This window comes from Bos indicus x Bos taurus, chromosome 26, assembly GCF_003369695.1.
Source record: "Bos indicus x Bos taurus breed Angus x Brahman F1 hybrid chromosome 26, Bos_hybrid_MaternalHap_v2.0, whole genome shotgun sequence".
In the NCBI taxonomy this organism is placed as follows: domain Eukaryota; kingdom Metazoa; phylum Chordata; class Mammalia; order Artiodactyla; family Bovidae; genus Bos; species Bos indicus x Bos taurus.
In genome coordinates, this window is record NC_040101.1 from 9,368,572 (window position 1) to 9,391,055 (window position 22,484).

Consider the following 22,484-nt stretch of genomic DNA (forward strand, 5'->3'; position numbering starts at 1 on the left):
TTGTTGCTGTTGTTGGCCCCGCCACATGGCACGTGGGATCTTATAGTTCCCCAGCCAGGGATTGAACCTGGGCCCCCTGCATTGGGAGCACAGAGGCTTAACCATTGGGCCACCAGGGAAGTCCTGAGGGCTGATTCTGAAGAAATGGATAACTGATAACATGATAGGTTTTAGAGGTGTGGGTTCAAGGTTCTCACCTCATTGTGGGCTGTGTCTTTAGGGTTTCAGTTGACAAAGATAATAGAATATTCTTTGTGATAGGCCATGTCTGAGTCCATGGGCTGGGCAACAGTGGAGTGCATGTGAAAGGGGGGCTTTCATAGCATTTCACAGTATTGCTGTGTTTGTTGCATGGTGCGTGTCATAGTCAACAAGGAGAAGGGCTTTGCACAGACTCTCCTTACAGCTCTGTACACTGGTGAAGAGCGGGGCCTTTGACATCCAATGGACCTAGAAGCTTGGCCTTTGGTGAGTAACCTCTCTGAGTCTCAGCTTCTTAGTCTTTAACTGGGATGATAAGGACATCTTTATTAGGGCTATAGTGACGCTGTAATGTGACAAAGCATACAGAATACACAGTACAGAGCCTGAGCACACTAAAAATGTCAGTTTTTATTTTATGAACTGATAATAAAAGAATGGCAGTGACTTGGAAGAGTTTTTTTATGTCAGAGATGAAGCAATGACTACCATCTCACTTCATTTTAAGCCAACATATACAGGATGCAGGGCTCATGGCTGGAGTAGTCGCCTAAAGCGTGTGTAGGTAAAGCCTTTTACTGTTTGCTTAAAACTCAGATTAAAGAAAAAGTCTAAGAGGATAAATACTGGTACCCAGTGTACAATGAGGGCAAAGCTGAAAAGGACAATTTTTTAAAATAAATTAAAAAAACTCCTCATAGTAACGTTAAGTCAAATACGTGAATTAAACCACTTATTGAATTTTTCAAGGCAATATTCTTATTTAGGTAGACTCTTAAAGGGGGCTTCCCAGGTGGTGCTAGTGATAAAGAACCTGCCTGCCAATTCTGGAGACCTAAGAGACATGGGTTTGATCCCTGGGTTCAGAAGACCCCCTGGAGGAGGGCTTGGCAACCCACTCCAGTATCCTTGCCTGGAGAATCCCACGGACAGAGAAGCCTGGTGGGCTATAGTCCATGGGGTCACAAAGAGTCGGACATGACTGAGGTGACTTAGCATGCATGCACTTCTTGTAAAGAGTTGTTTTCTTACTTCAGAGTTGGAATCATGAGTTCTATGCGGAACTTCTTATCCACGTGGATCTCCCACACGCACTGGATGTCTGTTGGGTAGTTTTCTGGATACAGTGGACTGGAAAATGAGCCAGAGAGACTAGAAATGACCCCTCCACAAGAGTTCCTTTCTCCTGAAACAGCAAGAAAAAGGATGTCAGGATATGTCCCCATGGCGTCACTTACGTCATCCCACTAAGGACCTGGTGGAGTCAGGCTGTAGTCTGAATAAATAGATCTGTAGCCTAAGCATCTTCTGGGAAGGAGAGCCTATTCAGTCTAATTGTGATGGGTCAGAATGCATTCGAGAAGGAAATGGCAACCCACTCAAGTATTCTTGCCTGGAGAATCCCAGAGGAGCCTGGTGGGCTTGCTGTCTATGGGGTCGCACAGGGTTGGACACGACTGAAGCGACTTAGAAGCAGCAGCAGCAACAGAACGCACTGACGCGAGAAGTCCCTGCCCTCCTCCCTCTGTCATCCAATGGAGAAAATATTATCTCTGTCCTGTTGACTCTTTCTAAAGTGGAAGGTCTCACTTGCTGGGAGACAGGTGGAGCTGATCGGCTTGAGGGTTTGGGGAAGAGAGGCAGAGACAGAGATGGAGCTGTACGTGGTGGGGAAGGGGTGACTTTGAGGATCTGAGGGTCTGAGGAACTGAAGACAAAGGCAACGGGGGTGGTGTGGACTGTTCTGGGAGGGTGTGACTGGGCCCTCCCTTTAACTACTTTTTCACCACTTTTTCTGGGTAGGTTGTCTTTCCTTCATCTCAATATCTACTCAGACTGGAGCTTATAGATTTTGGACTTTAAAGAATTAAACAAGTGAAATCTAACTCTTCCATTCTGGTTGTCATATCACTATAACTATATTATGTAATATAATTAATTTATACACACACAAACATATAAATTTGAAACAGCACACCACATAAACAAGCAGAAAGCTTAGAATCATCAAATTATTTTAGAGGAAATCTGAAAGCATAACGTTTTATTGACCTTGACCCCAAACTATGAAGATGCTGAACTTTCTTCTTTCTCCCCTGAGCACCTTGCAACCCTCCTGGAATCTCACAGGTTCCTGGTCTTTCCCACGATGGAGGGTGGGAAGTGGTGAGGGACACAGGCAGCCCAGGGAGCTAGTGTGGACTGCTGTTTGTAGGTTACAAACGTCAGACTGACACTGAAACCCCCTGGGACTGGGTTTCCCGAAGCCTCTACACATTACTTTGCCAACAAAGGTCCGTCTAGTCAGGGCTATGGTTTTTCCAGTGGTCATGTACGGATGTGAGAGTTGGAATATAAAGAAAGCTGAGCACTGAAGAATTGATGCTTTTGCACTGTGGTAGTGGTGAAGACTCTTGAGAGTCCCTTGGACTGCAAGGAGATCCAAGCAGTCCATCCTAAGGGAGATCAGTCCTGGGTGTTCATTGGAAGGACTGATGTGGAAGCTGAAACTCCAGTACTTTGACCACCTGATGGGAAGAGCTGACTCATCTGAAAAAACCCTGAATGCTGGGAAAGATTGAAGGCAGGAGGAAAAGGGGACGACAGAGGATGAGATGGTTGGATGGCATCACCGACTCAATGGACATGAGTTTGGGTAAACTCCAGGAGTTGATGATGGACAGGGAAGTCTGGCGTGCTGCAGTCCATGGGGTCGCAAAGAGTTGAACACGACTGAGTGACTGAACTGAACTGAACTGAACTACACATGGCAGGCAGTGATGGGCTGGTACCTGTTGCGGGCACCTATTACAGGACTGTGCCCATAGGAGGCTGGCTGAGAATGGGCAGATGGACTGAGCCACATTTTCTTTGAGTCCCTTGTCACCCTCCTGCCTACTCTGATCTGGGCAGATCCACACACCCCTTCCCAGCTGCTGCTTTAGTTAAAAAGTCAGCATTTCCAGGCATTGGCCATACTAATGCCACGACCCTCAGCGAGGTGGGGGCGGGGCATATGAGGACAGAGGGCATCCTCAGGCTGAGTCCTGGCCGCCCCACCTTCTCGTGGGAGGGGCTGCGGCGGGTGTAGCTTGGGCAGCAGAGGCAGCCCCTCACCCACACTAAGCCAGCCTTTGTGCCCCATCCAGGGCACACCCCCTAGCATTTCCTCTGATGGTTCTTTTGGAATGGAGTTACCATATCAGTTTAAAACAAGCGACTACCTGTTACATGATCCTGAGACGCTGTGGAAAGACCTAGAAGGGAAAAAAATAAAAAGGAAGATAATGCTGACATCAGGAGAATTAGTCTCATCTACAAGTTAGCAAAATGTAAAGGGTTTCCTTAGAAATGTCCATGTACTTAGGGCAAATGGAGAAAAGTGTGAAGGTGCTGACTGAATGTTATCTACGGTCCTGGGGCAGGCTAAAGAAGGCTACAGGTTCTCCAACATGCCTCTGGTCACAGGGTGGGGCCTGGTCCCCTCCCTGGAGCCTGGGTGGTCTCTGTGGAAGCTCTGGCCAGCAGAATATGGCAGAAGCTGTGCTGTGCCATAAGAGACTGGCAGCTTCCACTTCCTGTCTCTGGGAACACGGGCTTGCTCACGGCACCCTGAGCCAGCCTGAGCCACTCTGTAAGAAGTCTGATTTCCCCTGCTGGAGAGGCCCTGAGCCCACCTGGAGAGGAAGCAGGCCCTTGGCTGAGCCCCCACCAGGACCCCAGGCATGAGAGTGCATCTGTCCTGGACTCTCCAGACCAGCCCCTGGGAGGACCTGCTGTACTCTGCGTGGAGCAGAAGGCTCTCCCAGCCAAGCCCTGCCCCAATTCCTGACCCACCAAACCGTGGCCTATAACTCAGTGGTTGCTGCTTTAAACCACTACATTTTAGAGCAGCAAGAGAGGGCCAGATGGCTCCTTTCATGCAATACGGTGGCAGTGGTGTAGACGCTAAGTCGTGTCTGACTCTTGTAACCCCATGGACTGTAGCCCACCAGCCTCCTCTCTCCATGGGATTTTCCAGGCAAGAATACTGGAGTGGGTTGCCATTTCCTACGCCAGGGGATCTTCCCAACCTAGGGATCGAACCCAAGTCTCCTGTATTGCAAGCAGATTCTTTACCGCTGAGCCAACATTCATGAAATATGGTCTTCCCCATTTCACCATCATCCATGTAATTTTCAGTTTAGCTGAATTACATAAATGGGCAAACTATAGATGAGGCTTAATTTGAATATCCACTGCCCTTGACCCCCGCGCTGGCCCTTTAACTTTAGATGGCCTTTCTCCTCTCACTCACGACCCCAACACACAAAGCTGGTCTCCCTCCAGGAATACTCAGAACACATTCAGGTCTTCTTCAGGCAGATGACTGAGTCAGATGCTCCTGCTAATGACGTGTGCCCTGCGGTGTTTTCTGAGGCTGTGTGCGGACAGGATTCAAAGGGTGAGAGATGGGGCTTAAAATTCCAGTTTTACTGCTTTCTAACTGAGTTATCCTGGGAGGGCTTCTTGATCTCCCTAATCCTCAATTGTAGGGATTAAATAAACGAGTTTATTCAGAAACCCTAGCATCAGGCTTGTTTGTTTGTTGCAATGAAACAAAACACCTTTTCACTGCCTTCAGCATCATTTCAGAATCATCACATCATGTGGTGTTTGGCTTTTCCAATCTTCAGTTTTTATTATATAAGAATATCATTCAATCATTAACTTTAAAAACTGTTTGAAAACAAGCAAAAGATTCCCAAGAGTATGTACTTTGGGGTCAGACTGATTAGTATCAAAGCTTAGTCTCCACACTAACTTGTTGAGTGATCCTACGAGAGTCACTTAACCTCTGTGCATCTCAAGTTACTCTTTCTGTAAAAGAATATTTAAAATGCCTTTTTGCAGGTTTCCCCAGTGGCTCAGATGGTTAAGAATCTGCCTGCAATACAGGAGAATTGGGTTCAGTCCCTGGGTCAGGAAGATCCTCTGCAGAAGGGAATGCCTACGCATTCCAGTATTCTTGCCTGGAGAATTCCATGGACAGAGGAGCTTGGTGGGCTACCGTCCATGGGGCTGCAAAGAGTCAGACATGACTGAGGGATTAACAGTTTCACTTCCTGAAGATTAAAGTAGTAGCCTGAGCTAAATGTCTCCCACTTTTTGTGTTAGTTTTTGCCTGGTCTTTGTGTAGTTGGGGCCAATGAACAGATGTGGTATATTAGATTGGTGGTCAAGAGCCTTGACACCTGTGGTTCAAGTCCAATGGCTACACCTTGGTACATTACTAATTTTCTGTATCTCAGTTTACCTATCTAGAAAATGGGAATAAGCAAATTACTTACTTTAAGAGGTTATTGTGCATATTAAATAAGTTACATAGGTATAAGGCCCCAAAACCGTGCCTGAAAGCATTTATAAGTATTCGATGTTATTATTATTATAAAGTTGCCTGAACAACAACAACAAAAATATGGACATACCTGGAGGTGTGGGAGGAGGTAGGTCTTTTGAATCTGAATGCACAAAAAAAGACAACAGGTCACTCTCTTTAGTGAATCCAAAGTTTGGAGGAGGTAGGGTAACAAGGAGGCCAGTGGGGATGAAGTGGGGAGGACCATGGTCTTTTTGGGCCCAGGACTTAGAGCGCTGCTCCTGGGTCATTCCAGTCCTCCTCCGGCAGGGTCCTTGGCCTCAGAGCTTGGGGTAGAGCATCTGGGTCAACTCTGCCCCTTCCCTGGTCACCAGGGCTGGATTACCTGTGGCCCCTCTTATGCAGGATCACCCGGATCATCTGTTAAAATGCAGATTCCACTGTCCCTTCCCAAACCCAGTTGATCACAATCTCTAGGAGTGGGGTGGGCCCAGGATTCAGCAAGGCGGGGCTGTGGGGTGCCAGTTCACCCTAACATTCGAGGTCTCCCACGTGCAACCGGGGGCTGCCCAGGGCAGGGCGTGTGCCTGGGCCCAGTGCCTGGCACACTGGACACCGTGCCTGAGCCCAGGGCCTGGCACACGGTGGGCACTCATGGATTGGCTGACAACAGAATGAGCAGATGGATGGTTGAAAAATTCCACCTGGGATGCATAGTTTCACAATGTCTTCAACCACAACATCTGAAATTATAGCCTGAGCGGGGAAAGGCTACCTGAGCAGATGACCCCAGCGTCCTCGTGGTGGCCGCAGTTGTGCTCCGACCAGCCCGAGTGGGCACACTGGCCCAGGTGGCGCTCCGCCCCAGCGCACTGCAGATTGTCCAGAAAGATGTCTCCAGAGCCCGGGCCGAAGTGGGCCTTCCCGAGGGCGGACACGGCCCGACCACACCCCAGCTGCCGGCACACGACCTCGGCTTCGTTCAGGTCCCACAGGTCGTCGCACACGGTGCCCCAGGCCCCCTCGTGCAGGACCTCCACGCGTCCTGAGCACCGTCCTGAGCCGCCCACCAGCCGCAGCTCCGGCCAGTCCCCTGCAGACAGAGAGGGGCCCGTGAGTCCCCAGGAGGCCAGCGGGCAATGCCGGTGTGCGGGGACATGCCCTGTCTTGACCCTTGGGGCCCGTCCCTCACGTTTCTCATGTGTGTCTGAGTCGCATTCAGACTGTGGGGCCTTCAGTCAGTGTAATGTCACTTCAACAGTGTTCGAAGTGAAACTGACTGCCTTTCATGTTAAGCTCTAATGATACGGCTGCAAATCAAAGAGGTATGTCTCCTGCCTCAGGAAGCCTGCAGTCTGTTAATTAAACACAGACGCGAGTGTAATGCTTTCTCACACCAGTACAAGGCCGTGTAAAGAAAGACCAGGGTTCGCTCAAGAGAGTGATGGGGTACGGCTGCAAGACTCCCCTTAAAACACTGAGAAGGACCCGGTCAAGGACAGACTCAGGGAAATGCCTTTGAGTAAGGGGAAAGCTTTTGCAAAAAGACCCTGAAGTGCCATTTCACACCTGCACGTATGTGTCTCTAACCCACACACATAGAGATGCCATCACCTGTAACGATATCAAAAGGAGTAATTCCAAATAACACTTTTAAATGGCATCTTAAAGCCATGAAAATATCAGAGCTTAGACAAAGGATGAACTGAGCCCAGCAATAAATCACAAAGAGCTGATGTTCAAGTCCCATCAAAAAAAAGGCGTGACCTACCTGAGCTGTTAGATGAGTCTCCCGCATCTGTTCACGTAGAGAAAAAATATGTCAGTCTTTTTCTGAAATCCTGACTTTCATAACCAACAGCAAAATTTTTCCTTACATCCTTATAAATGATTATTCATCTGATATGGGAAAAATGAGTCCCTGTAAATATCACAGTATTGGGAGAAACAGATTCGGCTATAGATATAGGAAGTTTCTTGCTGGTTGTTGGTTGGTTACTGTGTTATGAGAAAATGGTCAGATGGATGCACACATTTGGGATGATATGACCTAGACTCCTGATTTTGTAGCAGATGAGTTTCACATTGAGGGCATCTCATGGTAGCTCAGATGGTAAAGGATCTGCCTGCAGTTCAGGAGACATGGGTTCAATCCATGGGTCGGGAAGATCCCCTGGAGAAGGGAATGGCAACCCACTCCAGTATCCTTGCCTAGAGAATTCCATGGACAGAGGAGCCTGGTGGGCTACAGTCCATGGGATCACAAAGAGTCTGAGAACACAGCTGAGTGACTAACACTCCACACTTCAGATTTGGACAGTCATTCCCCAGTACATTGAAACTTAGGAATAAAAAACACCCCATGAGGCTGTGACTGGGTTGGATGTGCCACAGATAAGACACCTCCAAGTAAGCATATGGGTGAGTGAATGCTCCAGCAAACAAGACAGTGTTTTAAAATATGCGCCTCCTGGGACTTGCCTGGTGGTCCAGTGGCTAAGACTCCATCCTCCCAGTGCAAGGGGCCAGGTTCAGTCCTTAGTCAGGGAACTAGATCCCACATTCTGCACCTGAGAGTTTGCATGCCATGTCTAAAGATTCAGCACACTTCAAGGAAGACTTCAGACCCCTAGTGCCACAACTAAGACCTGGCACAGCCAAGCAAATACAAATAAATTAAGTAAAAAAAGACGTGCCCCAGTTAAACCACCCGATGCAAAGAGCTGACTCACTGGAAAAGACCTCGCTGCTGGGGAAGATTGAAGGCAAAAAGAGAAGAGGGTGGCAGAGGATGAGATGGTTAGATAGCACTACTGACTCCGTGGATATGAATTTGGGAGAGTGAAGGACAGGGAAGCCTGGCATGCTGCAGTCCATGGGGTTGCAAAGAATTGTACATGACTTGGTGACAGAACAACAACAACCAGTTAAAAGCTCCAGGCACCAACTCCATCTCATGTGGCATGTCTATGAACAAGTGCTCTTTCAAGTTCTACTTACCAAATCTCTCGAATCACACCAGGTATTACAGCTGCTAGTTTACAGAGATATCTCGCTATTGGAAAGGGCTGTTACTAGACCTTCCAGAGGTGATTAACTCACTTCTAACTGTTCACACCTAAAGATATATATATATATATATATATTTTTTTTTTTTTTTAATGTGGACCATTTTTAACGTCTTTATTGAATTTGTTACAATACTGCTTCTGTTTTATGTTTTGTTTTTTGGCCACAAGGCATGTTGGATCGGAGCTCCCTCACTAGGGATTGAACCCTCGCCGTTTGCCCTGGAAGGTGAAGTCTTAACCACTAGACCGCTGTGGAAGTCTCTGTCCCAAAGTACTTTGGAAAAGCTGTCTCAAGGCAATTAAAATCAGCCATTTTAGTTTACTGATTCTCTGGTGTTAGATGACTGAATGAGGAAAATGGTAGTAAAAACTGCCAAAAATGCAGCCCTTTGTCAGGTACTGATACTCTGCAGGTACTATCCAAAAGACAGCTTGAAGGAGCCCTTTCAGCAATCCTGCCAGAAAGCAAGCAGTCTCCTCATTTTACAGATGAAGAAACTGAGGCTCCAAGAGCTTAAGAGTTGATCAAATGCTGTCTGAGTATCATTACCAGTTCCGAGATCCAGACTCGAGTTTGCCCAGCTCCTCAATCTTCCTTAGATTTACTACATTGGCTGCCCCTTTAAACAAAGATATTTAGAAATACTCTTTAAAAATCCCCATAATTAATCATGTTTTTTTTTTCATATGTCTATGTGCAGTAAAGCACACATTCCTTTGGTAATTCTTACTCTCAAATTAGAAAATTTTAAGATTTTATTCTGGGAATCAGTTGAAATCTTATCTGTTCAACCAACTCAGAAGGGATAAGTGAAGTGAAGTGAAATGAAAGTTGTTTAGTTGTATCCAGCTCTTTGCGACCCCATGGACTATACATTCCATGGAATTCTCCAGGCCAGAATACTGGAGTGAGCAGCCGTTCGCTTCTCCAGGGGATCTTCCCAACCCAGGGATTGAACCCAGGTCTCCCGCATTGCAGGTGGATTCTTTCCCAGCTGAGCCACAGGGAAGCCCTAAAGGGATAAAGCAAACATCAAATGCTACATGTTTGAGATTCCTGTCTTCAACCCTGGTGGTGGCGGTTTAGTCTCTAAGTCCTGTCCAACTCTTGCAACCACGGACTGTGGCCTCCAGGTCCATGGAATTTCACAGGCAGGAATACTGAAGTGGGTTGCTAGTTCCTTCTCCAGGAGACCTTCCTGACCCAGGGATTGATCCTGCATCTCCTGCTTGGCAGGCAGGTTCTTTAGCACAGAGCCACCAGGGAAGCCCGTCTTCATCCCTGGCTGACTCTGAATTCTAGCAGGGTGGTCCTGAGGCACTTGGGTGGTGACTGGCAGGAGGAAGAGAGGCTACCTGAGCAGATGACCCCAGCATCCTCGTGGTGGCCGCAGTTGTGCTCCGACCAGCCTGAGTGGGCACACTGGCCCAGGTGGCGCTCCGCCCCAGCGCACTGCAGGTTGTCCAGGAAGATGTCTCCAGAGCCCGGGCCAAAGTGGGCCTTCCCGAGGGCGGACACGGCCTGACCGCACCCCAGCTGCCGGCACACGACCTCAGCTTCATTCAGGTCCCACAGGTCATCGCACACGGTGCCCCAGGCCTCCTCATGCAGGACCTCCACGCGTCCTGAGCACCGTCCTGAGCCGCCCACCAGCCGCAGCTCCGGCCAGTCCCCTACAGACAGAGACCGGGTGAGCATAGCCTCCTGGGCGCATGCTCACTCCTCTGGGGCTAGCTGAGCTCCTCACCCCACACGACTGCTCGGGATGGAGAACTCAGTAAAAGGTCAGTCAACTAGTCACGAAAATAAAAAACAAAACTGTCACTAAAGTGACACTAAAGTCATTAAAACTGTCAAAACAACATTTAGCCTAAAACATGCATTAAATGAACATCTATTGGGCTAGAGCTATATGCCAACCTGTGTTGGCTAAATGCAGAAAAACAGAATAACTTGCACAGTGATTTGTGATTTTCTGAAGTGCTTTTGTGTGTGTATATGTGTTTGTGTGTCCACCTACAACTTCATAGTAACTCAGGAAGATAAGCCAGTTTTATCTCTGAGGGCACTGATAGCTAGAGAACCAAAGTGCATGCGTGCATGCTAAATTGCTTCAGTCATGTCCAGTTCTTTGTGATACCATGGACTATAGCCTGTCCGGCTTCTCTGTCCATGGGATTTTCCAGAGGAGAAGACTGGAGTGGGTTGCTGTTTCCTTCTCCAGGGGATCCTCCCAATCCAGAGATCAAACCTGTATCTCCTATGGCTCCTGCATTGCAGGCAGATTCTTTACTGGTGAGCCACTGGGGAAGCCCAGAGAAGCAAAGTGACTTAGCCTAAATCCCATGTCTGGTCAGTAGCTGGTCTCAACTCATTTCTCCTGATTCCAAAGTTCACTATTTTTCTTCTCTCTGCTATTTTAGCTCACTGCCCCTAGAATGCATCTGGCACTCTACTCACTTGGAACAAGTGTATTAGTGATACAGGTGTGAGGTTAAAAATGAGCAGGACAGGCCGTAAAAAGAAAAGGCAGAAACCCACTGGAGGGTGCTTATAAGTTGCTCAGACTTTGATGACTCCGAAAGGTGCTGAAAAAATGAATTCTGCTCGTTCTAGGATCCTAGAGCCAAAAGATCCCAAGAGCTCTGAATGGCCCTGAAAAGTCTGCACAGGATCAGCGGGCAAATATTTGCAAGTAGACGAACCACTTGCAGTCGGTCCAACCTCTGCCTACGAAGCAGCTACAGATGCAGACATAAACACAGCCACCCAGAGGCAAGGACAATGGGTGTGTGTGTGTGTTCCATGGCTTACCTGGTCTTGCTGTTACCATTCTGGGTGTTGCTGTTGGGATTGCTGTGGATACAAGAAGACACCCTTGAGTAAAATGGGAGGATGCAGACAAGTCTGAGATCTCCACTAAATGCCAAAATTCTGGCCGATTCATTTTTCCTATCGTCCTTATACTTTGTGACCTCCGAAGTCAAATTCTCCTTACAGGTGAGTCTCGATGTTGGCCAGGGCTGTGAGATCCAACGAGAGTAATATTCCTCCTCTGGCCAGCCATGGAAACTTGGCATTTACATTGTGCCATTTCGTGTTAAAATACATTCACTATCAGTGCTCTTCGGGGGAAAACAGCTCTTTCTTCTGCAAGCTTCTGCTTTAGGTTTTTGTTATCAACTTTCCCTGCATGTGGAGTGTCTGATTAGATGCCTTTCATTGTCTTTGATAAAAACAAGGAATTAAGGAAATCAAATGACTAATTTATCAATACACAGTACCCAGCGGTTACTGTGTGTAACTTAGTTCTACTACTGTCTTCATACTTGTGTAACTTGTGTGGACAGCCTCTCTCAAATAAGGTGGATTTACAAAGGAAATTAGGGAACATATATAAAAGAGGTCAGACTATGACAGTAAAAACACCCGGAGCGGGGACAAGCGAATAACCATGAACATCGAATGAAGATTAAGTAATGTCAGTAAAGGTGACTCACTGATTAGATGTGGAGTCTGTGAAACAGCGTCTGCAAACACAAGAGAATCATCATCAGTAATTGTTAAATGCCAATCCCAGTGACTTCCCCTGGCCCACCTTGTGCCCCAGAGTGTCTCCTTTGTGTTTAACAGCACGTTCCCCGAGCTCGCTCAGTGAGTTCCCCTGGCACTTGCTAAGATTACAGAGATTTATGAGCAGCTTCCTGGACATGGAGGATGCTAGAACTCTTCACCAGTTCAGACTCTTTCCTCTTTGTGGTAAATAGTACAGGACCCATCAGTGCATGTCCTCGGGACAACTCCTCTGTCCATGGGATTCTCCAGGCAAGAATAGTGGAGTGAGTTGCCGGGCCCTTCTCCAGGGGATCTTCCCGACGCTGGGATTGAACTCGCATCTCGAACATCTTCTGCGTTGGCAGGCGGGTTCTTTACCACTAGGGCCACTGTGCTTTACTTGTCCTTGAATTATGCCATGTGTTTGTCTTGGATTCCTTCTAGGTTGTACATGAGACTCCCTTAGGCTGGGATCACACCTTCTTCTCTAGACACCCACCCAGTACTCACAGTAACTTCAGCAGTGTCTTCCTAGTGGGCTGCCTGACGTCAGATGGTTACATGAGAAAGACCAGCCCGTGATGAGGCTGCCAATTACTGAGCATTTATGACATGCATCACCGTGCAGAGGGCTCTACTTGCATCTTTTCCGGGAACACTCACAGCAAACCTAAGGAGTAAGGCTCTCTTCTCCCCGTTACACAGGGCAGGACCGAGGCATGGAGAGGCTGAGTCTCTCGCCCGAAATCCCAGAGTCCCCGAGCAGACAGCCCAGCTCCAGATCGTTTTCCTTTAGCCACCCTTTCTTACCTTTGGCTTCAGAGTAATAATACGCAGTGAAGTTTTTCCCTATGTTGTTGTAACTTCGGTAGTACACGAGCGTCAATGAGCTGGAGGACGACGAGTAGGTGAGATAGTTTCCAGAGCAGGTCTTCCCCAGGGACTTTGCTGAGGATGGAGGGCCGTCCAGGATTTCAAAATACTCACTGGTGCAGTCTAGGCTGGGGAAGCAAGCACCATGGGAGCTTCAGTCTCCCCCTCAGCAGATCTCAGAGGTCTGCTGTGAGGCAGACTATTCTGCTGCTATCAAGAGGCTGGGGCAAGATCAAAAGGCTGTCATCTTTCGAACATAGTGTGTGTGTGTGTGTGTGTGTGAAGTCCCTCAGTCATGTCCAACTCTTTGCCACCCCATGGACTGTAGCCTGCCAGGCTTCTCTGTCCACAGAATTCTCCAGGCAAGAATACTGGAGTGGGTGGCCATTTCCTTTTCCAGGGCATCTTCCCGACCCAGGGATCGAACCCAGGTCTTCTGTACTGCAGGCAGATTCTTTACTGCCTGAGCCACCAGGGTGGGCCCAAACATAGTCGATTCCTTTTACCCCATTTTTTTCTGAGAGCCATTACCTTTGGGAACGGGATTTTAACTAGAAGAGGGGAGAGAAGCCTGGAATCGTAGGTGTAACCCTGATGAGGCCTTGAGCACCCTGAGGCCACAGGTACCTTGAAACCTGGGCCCAAGGGCAGGGCCAGCCAATGGGCAGCCCCTAGGATGTGGCTCCAGGGTTCAAACAACCTGCGTCCAGGCTTTCAGCAGCCGACCTGCCCGAGAGGGAGGTGCACTGCCAAATCGGCTCAGCTGGCTTTGTGGAAGTCATCTGATTTTGTTGTTCCTTATTGTGAAGTTTTGTACAGAACGTGGGAATCAGAAAACCATTTTCACATCTCAGCCTGATGAGATGTCTGTTCCAAGTCATAGTTTGATGAAGCAAAAGTCAAGAGCAATAAATAATTTTTTTCTGAAGGTTAGTTTCCATAAAACATTCACCTATGAATGATATCAACCTTGACAGTTTACAATATTAAAACTTAAATTTTCCTGTTTTATTAGGTCTGAGGGTTCCATGGAATCTGTATCTTCAGCCAGCAAGGTGAAATACATACACACATACTATCAAGCTCTCTCTCTCACACCCCATCACACACACACACACACACACACACACACACCCCTATACAAAGTATACAAGGTGAATTTCGTTTTAACTACAAATTCATGGGCACAAAAATCAATCATATTTCTAACAAACATGTGGAAACCAAAATTATAAAACAGTATTATCTACAATCACTTCAAAAAGAAAAAAGAAACACCAACATATACATTTAACAACACATATACAAGACCTGCTTGATAAAAATGGTTTTTGCTAAAAAATTTTTGCCAATACAAAAATTAATGGATATCACCTGATGCAGAGAGCCAACTCATTAGAAAAGATCCTGATGCTGGGAAAGACTGAAGGCAGGAGAAGAAGGGGATGACAGAGGATGAGATGGCTGGATGGCCTCACCAACTGTGTGGACATGAGTTTGAACAAGCTCCAGGAGTTGGTGACGGACAGGGAAGCCTGCAGTCCGTGGGGTCGCAAAGAGACAGACATAATTGAACAAAAACAACAAAAATACAAAAAATCACAGCAAATGCTGGCTAGGATATGGAGAAATTATATTTGTCATATGTTGTTGGAAGGAATGCAAAATGGCAGTCACTCTGGAAAATAGTTTGACGTGTTCTTTAATGTACATACTACATGACCTACCAATTGATTCTCAATCATCAATCCCAGAGAAATTAAAACTTAAGTTCATGCCAAAACCTGTGTATGAATGCTCATACAAGCTTCACCTACAATAGAGGGGCTGGGAACAGCCCGAACGTCCTTCACTGGAAGAAATGGTTAGACAAACTCTGGTTTCCACACAACGGAACCCTTCTCAGCAATGATAAGGAACAAACTCTTGATACAGGCAACAGCCTGGATGGAGCTCAAAGGCCTTAAGCAGAATGAGAAAAGTGAATCTTAAAAGAATACTGTATGACACCATAGATTGAAGGGTCTCAAAATGACAAAACTGCATAGAACTGGAGAATAGTTTAGTGGCTGCCAGGGACAGAGGCTGGGGTGGCTGTAAACATGCAGGACAAAGTAGTCACCCCTTTGTGGTTGGGGACACACTCTCTGCTTCTACATCCAAGGTCCCCGATCTCCGAGACCTAAAATGCTTAGTGATCTGACGTGGAGTTATACAATAATAAAAACAAAGTACACAATAAATAAAATTCATGTGAATCATCCTGAAACCATCCCATGCCATCTGTGGAAAAATTGTCTTCTACGAAGCTGGTCCCTCATGCTCAAAAGGTTGGGGATGGCTGTTCTAGATTGTAGTGGTGGTTTCATGGACCTGGGCATGCGTGCATGTGTGCTAAGTCACTTTAGTTGTGGCTGACACTTTGCGACCCTGTGGAATGTAGCCCTCCAGGCTCTTCTGTCTATGGGATTCTCCAGGCAAAAATACTGCAGTGGAGGACTACCATACCGTCCTCCAGGGGATTTTCCCGACTCAGGGATCGAACCCATGTCTCCTGCGGTTCTTGCACTGCTAGCAGATTCTTTACTGCTGAGCCATTGGGGAAACGCAGAGGACCTAGACATGGACATATACATTGGATAAAATTGCACAGAACTACACACACACATAAGTGCAAGTGAAAAATGGTGAAAACCGAGTAAGTCTATATTCCAGCTAACAGCATTATACTTGTGTTTTTGATACTATTCTATAGTTATATAAGATGTCACCAATGGAGAAAGAAGAGTGAAGGGACATGGGACTCTGTGTTATTTTTGTAGCTTTTTATGTGTCTGTTCAGTTCAGTTGCTTAGTGGTGTTTGACTTTTTGCAACCCCATGAATCACAGGACGCCAGGCCTCCCTGTCCATCACCAACTCCCAGAGTTCACCCAAACTCATGTGCATTGAGTCGGTGATGCCATCCAGCCATCTCATCCTTTGTTGTCCCCTTCTCCTCCTGCCCTCAATCCCTCCCAGCATCAGGGTCTTTTCCAATGAGTCAACTCTTTGCATGAGGTGGCCAAAGTATTGGAGTTTCAGCCTCAGCATCGGTCCTTCCGATGAACACCCAGGAGTGGTCTCCTTTAGGATGGACTGCTTGGATCTCCTTGCAGTCCAAGGGACTCTCAAGAGTCTTCTCCAACAGTTAGCTCAAAATAGAAACTTAAAAAGAAAAGACTCTTTTAATTACAGGAATCAACCAAAGAAATAAATGCCTGGAATCTTACACTACACGGTACACTTAAGGAAAGTCCTTCTGACTTACTTAAGGTACGGAAATGCCAGTCGTATGTGGTCAGATGCATTGGCTCTGATTTCCCACACACACGTTATGTTGTCATGCATTTTATTCCTAGGGGGATTCCTGATCGCTCCAGATGAGTTAGTAATGATTCTGCCACACTGAGATTTTCCTAAAAGCAGAGAGATATTTCAGAATTTCAGTTTTTTTCATTGTTCAGTTCACTATAGTTGACATTCTTTTTTCTTTCATTTTTTTCCCCCTCAAAAGGTTTCATGGGTCATTGCTTTGTTGGGTACATCGTAGGATGTAGCAGAGGTATAACCTAGTCAAAAAATTCTTGTAAACTTAGGAATTAGGACATGACATTAAGTCTGAAGTTTGTAGTATCTCTTGATCTCAAGAGAATTTTGCCTCTGACATGCGCTTTCTGGGTAGGGCAGTTATCCAGAATCAGCCTGAACCTTTCCCTTGGTTACTCCCTAGTGCTGGTAAAGTGGAGCAGGACTCTATGGTCCTTGCCTGCCCATCCCCCACGTCCTCCACCTGCCTTTTGTCTGCAGAAAAGCTTTAGCTAAAGACTAAGTTTAATCAGAGAGGGGAGAACATGCAGAAACAAAGGAAAACCAGTCAAAGGAGACCCAATAATAACAATGCAGTTAGTAAGCAAAGTCAGAGACCTTTAGTTCCTCCTCAAGGGCTGTAAATAATATTCTGAGCCCTATCCTGTGAGCTGTCTTGTAGATACTGAAACCCCCACCAGGTGGAGAGGTTAACTATATGATGGGCAGAGTGTACCAATGACAGAAGCTGCCTCAATTCTGAGAATTGGCCTCAGAGGAAATGGAAACAAACTGAGCCCGGAACTGAAAATTAACTGTACCTAGTTAATTTGTCTAGTCCGTCTAGTCAAGGCTATGGTTTTTCCAGTGGTCATGTATGGATGTTAGAGATGGACTTTAAAGAAAGCTGAGAGCCAAAGAATTGATGCTTTTGAACTGTGGTGTTGGAGAAGACTCTTGAGAGTCCCTTGGACTGCAAGGAGATCCAACCAGTCCATCCTAAAGGAGATCAGTCCTGGGTGTTCATTGGAAGGACTGATATTGAAGCTGAAATTCCAACACTTTGGCTACCTGATGAGAAGAACTGACTCATTGGAAAAGACCCTGATTCTGGGAAAGATTGAAAGCGCGAGGAGAAGGGGACGACAGAGGATGAGATGGTTGGATGGCATCACCGATTCAATGGACACGAATTGAGAAAACTCCAGGAGTTCGTGATGGACAGGGAGGCCTGTAGTGCTGCAGTCTATGGGGTCACAAAGAGTTGGACACGACTGACTGGCTGAACTGAACTGAACTGAATTAGTTTGTAACTGTACCAAGATGACACTGGTCAGAGCTGACTGTGTTGTTTCTGCATGGAGCCCCCTCCCTCAGCCTATAAAACTCTTGCCCCCTGAATGTCGGGGAAAGGGGAGTCAGCCCTAGGACAGGTGCCATTCCCCCAGCCCCCGACTGCTGGCAACCAAGATAAGGCAAACTTTCCTTTCCACCAACTTTGTCTTTCTTGGCTTTTGAGGAGTGAGCAGCCAGACTCCAGTTTCGGTTACACTGCGTCTTATATCCTATAGCTTTGATTTTTACCATGTTGTCAGTAATAATGAATAAACTACTATTTTCACAATTAAGGTCAGGCTCACGTGGAGCTTCTATATATGAAGATGGCAGTGTTCTACCCACTAGCACTTGTCATTTATAGAAATTAGACCACTGAAAATCCACTAAGTGGAAAGACGTTGCCCTGAGTCATCCACCCTCTCCAGCTCTGATTTGTTCTGTGTCCACCTGTCCATCCACCTGTCCATTTGATTCTCCACCTGCTTGTCTGTTTGCCTTCTGTCCAATGTTTAGTTCAAAATGAGAGGTGACAGCTGCAGCAACAGCGCTCTCCATCAGATTACCTGGTAAGAAGTAGACCTACACTCAGCTGGCTCCTCCCTAGAAGGACCAGCCAGGCCCTCCAGGCATTACGTTATCCTAGCCCTTCAGCTCCAGGTGGTGCTAAGAAAAGCTTATCCTGAGCTTCTGAAAGCCCAGGGTACTGGCCAAAGCAAAGAAACCAAAAAAGGAAGATGAAAAAGAAAGGACAGAGAAGGACACAGAGAGTCAGAGAAGGAGAGAGGGCACAGAAGGTGCCCGTTGTGGTGAAAGCCCTCTGAAATGACGCCCTGGGGTAATGCCCTGGCAATGTGGCTGTGCTGATGGCCCCATGTCTGTCCTGCACATGTGGTGTCCATGCTGGGAGACCAGGAAGGCTGACCACACTTGATCATTTGGATTACCTTCTTGGATTAATAGAAATGGAACTGGAACCATAAATTCACTGACCTTCATTACTGGACAAATCTCTCAGAATGCAGGCTCAGAGGGGTGACTTAGGGCAGTAGTATTTTGCTCAATTTCCTCGAAAAATCACGTTAGGGCCTGAGCTAGATGACGATGATCAGGGCAGCCAAGGACAACCTGGTCTCACCTGTAGCCTCTGTCTCCGCCACGACATCCAAAGGGGGACCTGTCAAAGACAAAGGACGTCATCAGACGCAGTGGGGTCATCGGCTGGCACCGAGGGGGACATAGCCCACAAGGAGGCTCCAAGGAGCCAGGAAGAGACGCATCATCAGGGCCCCTCCCAGAGCTCCTGAGCCAGTCTCTGGGGGTGAAGCAGAGCATGCAGGCGGTGGTCACGTGCAGGAGGGAAGACGCACTGATCCAGATCTTTCCGACGTGGACGCATACATTCTCTTGTCATGTTATCCTAGCTCTTTATCTCCAAGAGGTACTAAGAAAAGTTTAATGGAGCTTCTGAAAGACCAAGACACCAGCAAGAGGAGAGGAACAAAACAAAACAAAACAAAAAAAAAAAGGAAGATGAAAAAGAAAGGACAGAGAAGGATACAGAGAATCAGAGAATGTAAATGAGATATTTTAAAATTTGGGAATTTAAGAAAACAAAAGATGGGACATTCTGGCTCCTGTAGCCAATTTCTGTGACCCCAGTGAGGGGAGTTAGGAGGCTGCAGTGCAAGTACAGGAAGAGGCACTGACTGACTGCTTCCTTTGACCTGTGCTGCTCAGAGATGGTGGGTCAGGACCTAAGGTTACTGTGGCTCCTTGCTGTCCCCAACATCTCTCCAGCCAGCAACACCTGACCTAGAACTTCCCATTGGAGACTTTCTCCGATGACCAATCCATTCCCACCTCCTGAGGCTGACAGTCCAGGAAGGGATGTGACTGCAGCTTTATCAGAGCTTGTCCACTCAGCTCTGGTCACGGCTCACCCTTTGGCCAGGAGCTGGCCAAGGGCAAGGCATTAAGGGGCCAGGGGTTTGATAAAGGAGAGGGGGCACAAGTGTGGAAAACTCCAGGTACTGACGCTGACAGCACGTGGGAAAACCAACACCAAGGAAGCAATGTGGGGCCAGAATGCCCAGGATCAGAGAGAGGGCCAAGGAGAGGGTAGGAATTAAACTGAGCCTTGACTGGGGCCAGGTCTGGCCCATCAGCCTTCTGCTGCCCATGGACAGAAAGTGTCCATAACTGCCTCTCCCATCTCAACCAGTCCCCACCCGCATCTCACTGCCAGCCCCTCACAGCCCCAAAGCGCTGTGCGGAAGTTTAAGAAATTTTGAATCTGCTTCCTGAGCGTGAAATGCACAGTGAATTGAAGAGGTAGATGGTGAGGTGGGACCAAATGACTTCTAAGGGCTCTTCCTCTCTCCCAGTGGACAGTCAGCGACTCCACATCTCTGAGCCACTCTATGGGCTTAGAGTACAGAACCCATTCAATTTCCTGCAGAATTCTCCCCCACCAGGTTTTAAGAAACTGCACATGTGAACTCCCCACCTGGTAGCAAGGCCATTGAGTATTCAGCATCTGTAAGTGGGAGAGATAAAAACATCTGCTGTCAGTGAAAAACATCCTGCTTTCTTTTCTTTTCTCAAAATTTTGGCTGCACTGGTTCTTTGTTGCAGGCTCTCTAATCGCAGCGCTCAGGCTTAGTTGCTCTGCGGCCTGTGGGATCTTAATTCCCCAACCTGGGATCGAACCCAATTTCCCCACACTGGAAGGAGCATTTTAAACCACTGCACTGCCAGGGAAGTTCCTGTCCTGCTTTACTCTCAATTGTGATTTTTTTACACTGTCCCTAGGAAAGGACTTTCTCGAAAGGGCCCAGCTGGGCTCTGCCCGGGAAGGGAGCGGAGTTACCTGAACAGACCACGCCAGCATCCTCCCCGTGCCCACAGTTGTGGGCAAACCAGCCAGCATGGGAGCACTCGTCCAGGTGCTCTTCATGCCCCCTGCACTGCATGTTGTCCAGGAGGACCTTCCCGGAACCTTCCCCAAAGTGGGCCCTGCCCTGGGCCTCCATGGCCCGACCGCAGCCCAGCTGCCGGCAGACAACATTTGCTTCTGGCAGGTCCCAGAGGTTGTCACACACTGTCCCCCAGGCTCCCTGGTAGAAAACCTCCACGTGGCCGGCGCAGCTCCCATGGCCGCCCACCAGCCGCACGGGGGCCCAGCCTCCTGGGGGAGGAAAGGGGTCTCAGGGTGCTGGCCGCTCCCTCTGCCTGTTGAGGACCGACTGCCCTCTGTCACCCTGGCTCTCCTTTCTTTCCGTGGCTTTGTACCCACACCCTTCATGCTGCCACGAGGGTCCCATGTCAACGTGCAGCTCTAAGGCGTCTGATGGCATCCATCTTTAAAGGCCTGACACAGAATCCTAAGTCGTATTTGCAGGAAGTGGACCCTGACCAGATGAAAACTGCTGACTGCAACCATGTAGACTTCAGACCAATTGAAAACAGAATGTTGATGAAGCTCAAAATTTCACTTTGATGCCAACCAGTCTGAGAACTGACGCCAAGCTAATCGCACCTGGGTTAAGACTGCTCACCTTCTAGCCTCGCTCTCTGCACTCTCTGCAGTGTGACCCTCCCACTCCTCCCAGGAGGCTGAGTCTATTTTCCTAGTCCTCAACCCCCGGGGCTTGTGGCCTGAGATTTGCCTGGGTCAATAGCCTGTGGCAGAGGTAATGGTTTGGAGCTATAAGGCCTCATGACAGGCTCCAGGGGAGCCCGGAGACAGTTGTATGAATAAGCCTGGGGGGCCTGCTGGGCGATGAAAGGCGTGTGACCGTGTCACCTCTGTCCCATCCAAAGACACAAGACAAGAAGGAACGGCCTTACCTGGAGGCACCGAAGCAGGTGGGTTTTGGGCCACCGATGTTGCCGGTGACGTGGGAAGTAGGTTCTCATAGGCTGTTGATGGAGGGAAAAGGAAGGAGTGATGTGAGGGAAGAGTCAGAACATCGCGAGAAGGTAAACAGCTACTCCAAGGGGCAGCTGCCTTCCATCAGGATTCAGCAAGAATAATGATGACGCTGCTAAGGCCAGTGACCTCCCATCCCCTAGATCCCCATTTCAGATGAAACATGGCGTTACTGCCTGTTGACAAACTGACATGGGCCGCATGGCCACTTTGCAAAAGCAAAGACAGTTGGCCCCAAGTGGCCTGCTGCATGCGGGCTGTCAGGGGGCCATCACCTCTTTCTTGGTTACCCTCGCCCCAGGGGCGTAATGACTTCACCTAAACAAAGCAAGGAGAGTCACTCAGCAAATCCTTGGGGGAGAGGGCAGGGAGGAGGGTAGCAGGTCTGAAATGCTCGAGGGAACCTCTGGAGCTGAGGGAACGGTTGTGCATCTTGACCGCGGTGGTGATTACACAACCGTGTACAAATCACCAAAGTTCATCAAACTGGACCTTAACAGGGGTGAACCTTCAGCACATAAATAAAACCTTAACAAAAGGTAAGTTGATGAATGATAGATGGATTGATCAATTTATCATAGAATCCAGGTAGGAGTTAATGGTTATATTCCTCAAACTTTTCTGTATATCAGAAATTTTTCATAACAAAATGTTAGAGGGTAAGGTGTCTCTCAATTTCTATTGTAAGACTTACATCTCTGTTTTTCGACAACCATCTTTTGCTTTCCCACTGGTGTACACTTAATTCAGCTAACCTATGTGGCTATTTCTTCCCTCCTTGTTAGTCACAGAACATCAAAAGCATAGA

At 47.8% G+C, this 22,484-nt stretch overlaps 1 protein-coding gene across 1 annotated transcript in view; it reads right to left on the reverse strand.

The window, feature by feature from the left end:
- LOC113884382 (putative DMBT1-like protein) overlaps positions 1-22,484 on the reverse strand; it is a 42,487-nt gene that overhangs the window by 6,422 nt on the left and 13,581 nt on the right. The window contains exons 9-21 of the mRNA XM_027528979.1: positions 21,595-21,666; positions 20,615-20,932; positions 18,881-18,919; positions 16,370-16,517; positions 12,998-13,188; positions 12,133-12,162; positions 11,447-11,488; positions 9,988-10,305; positions 6,336-6,653; positions 5,666-5,702; positions 5,240-5,247; positions 3,426-3,446; positions 1,234-1,387 (exon numbers count right to left, since the gene is read on the reverse strand). Of these exons, the coding sequence (XP_027384780.1) occupies positions 1,234-1,387; positions 3,426-3,446; positions 5,240-5,247; positions 5,666-5,702; positions 6,336-6,653; positions 9,988-10,305; positions 11,447-11,488; positions 12,133-12,162; positions 12,998-13,188; positions 16,370-16,517; positions 18,881-18,919; positions 20,615-20,932; positions 21,595-21,666 (1,696 nt within the window). The remainder of the gene's footprint in view (positions 1-1,233; positions 1,388-3,425; positions 3,447-5,239; positions 5,248-5,665; positions 5,703-6,335; positions 6,654-9,987; positions 10,306-11,446; positions 11,489-12,132; positions 12,163-12,997; positions 13,189-16,369; positions 16,518-18,880; positions 18,920-20,614; positions 20,933-21,594; positions 21,667-22,484) is intronic.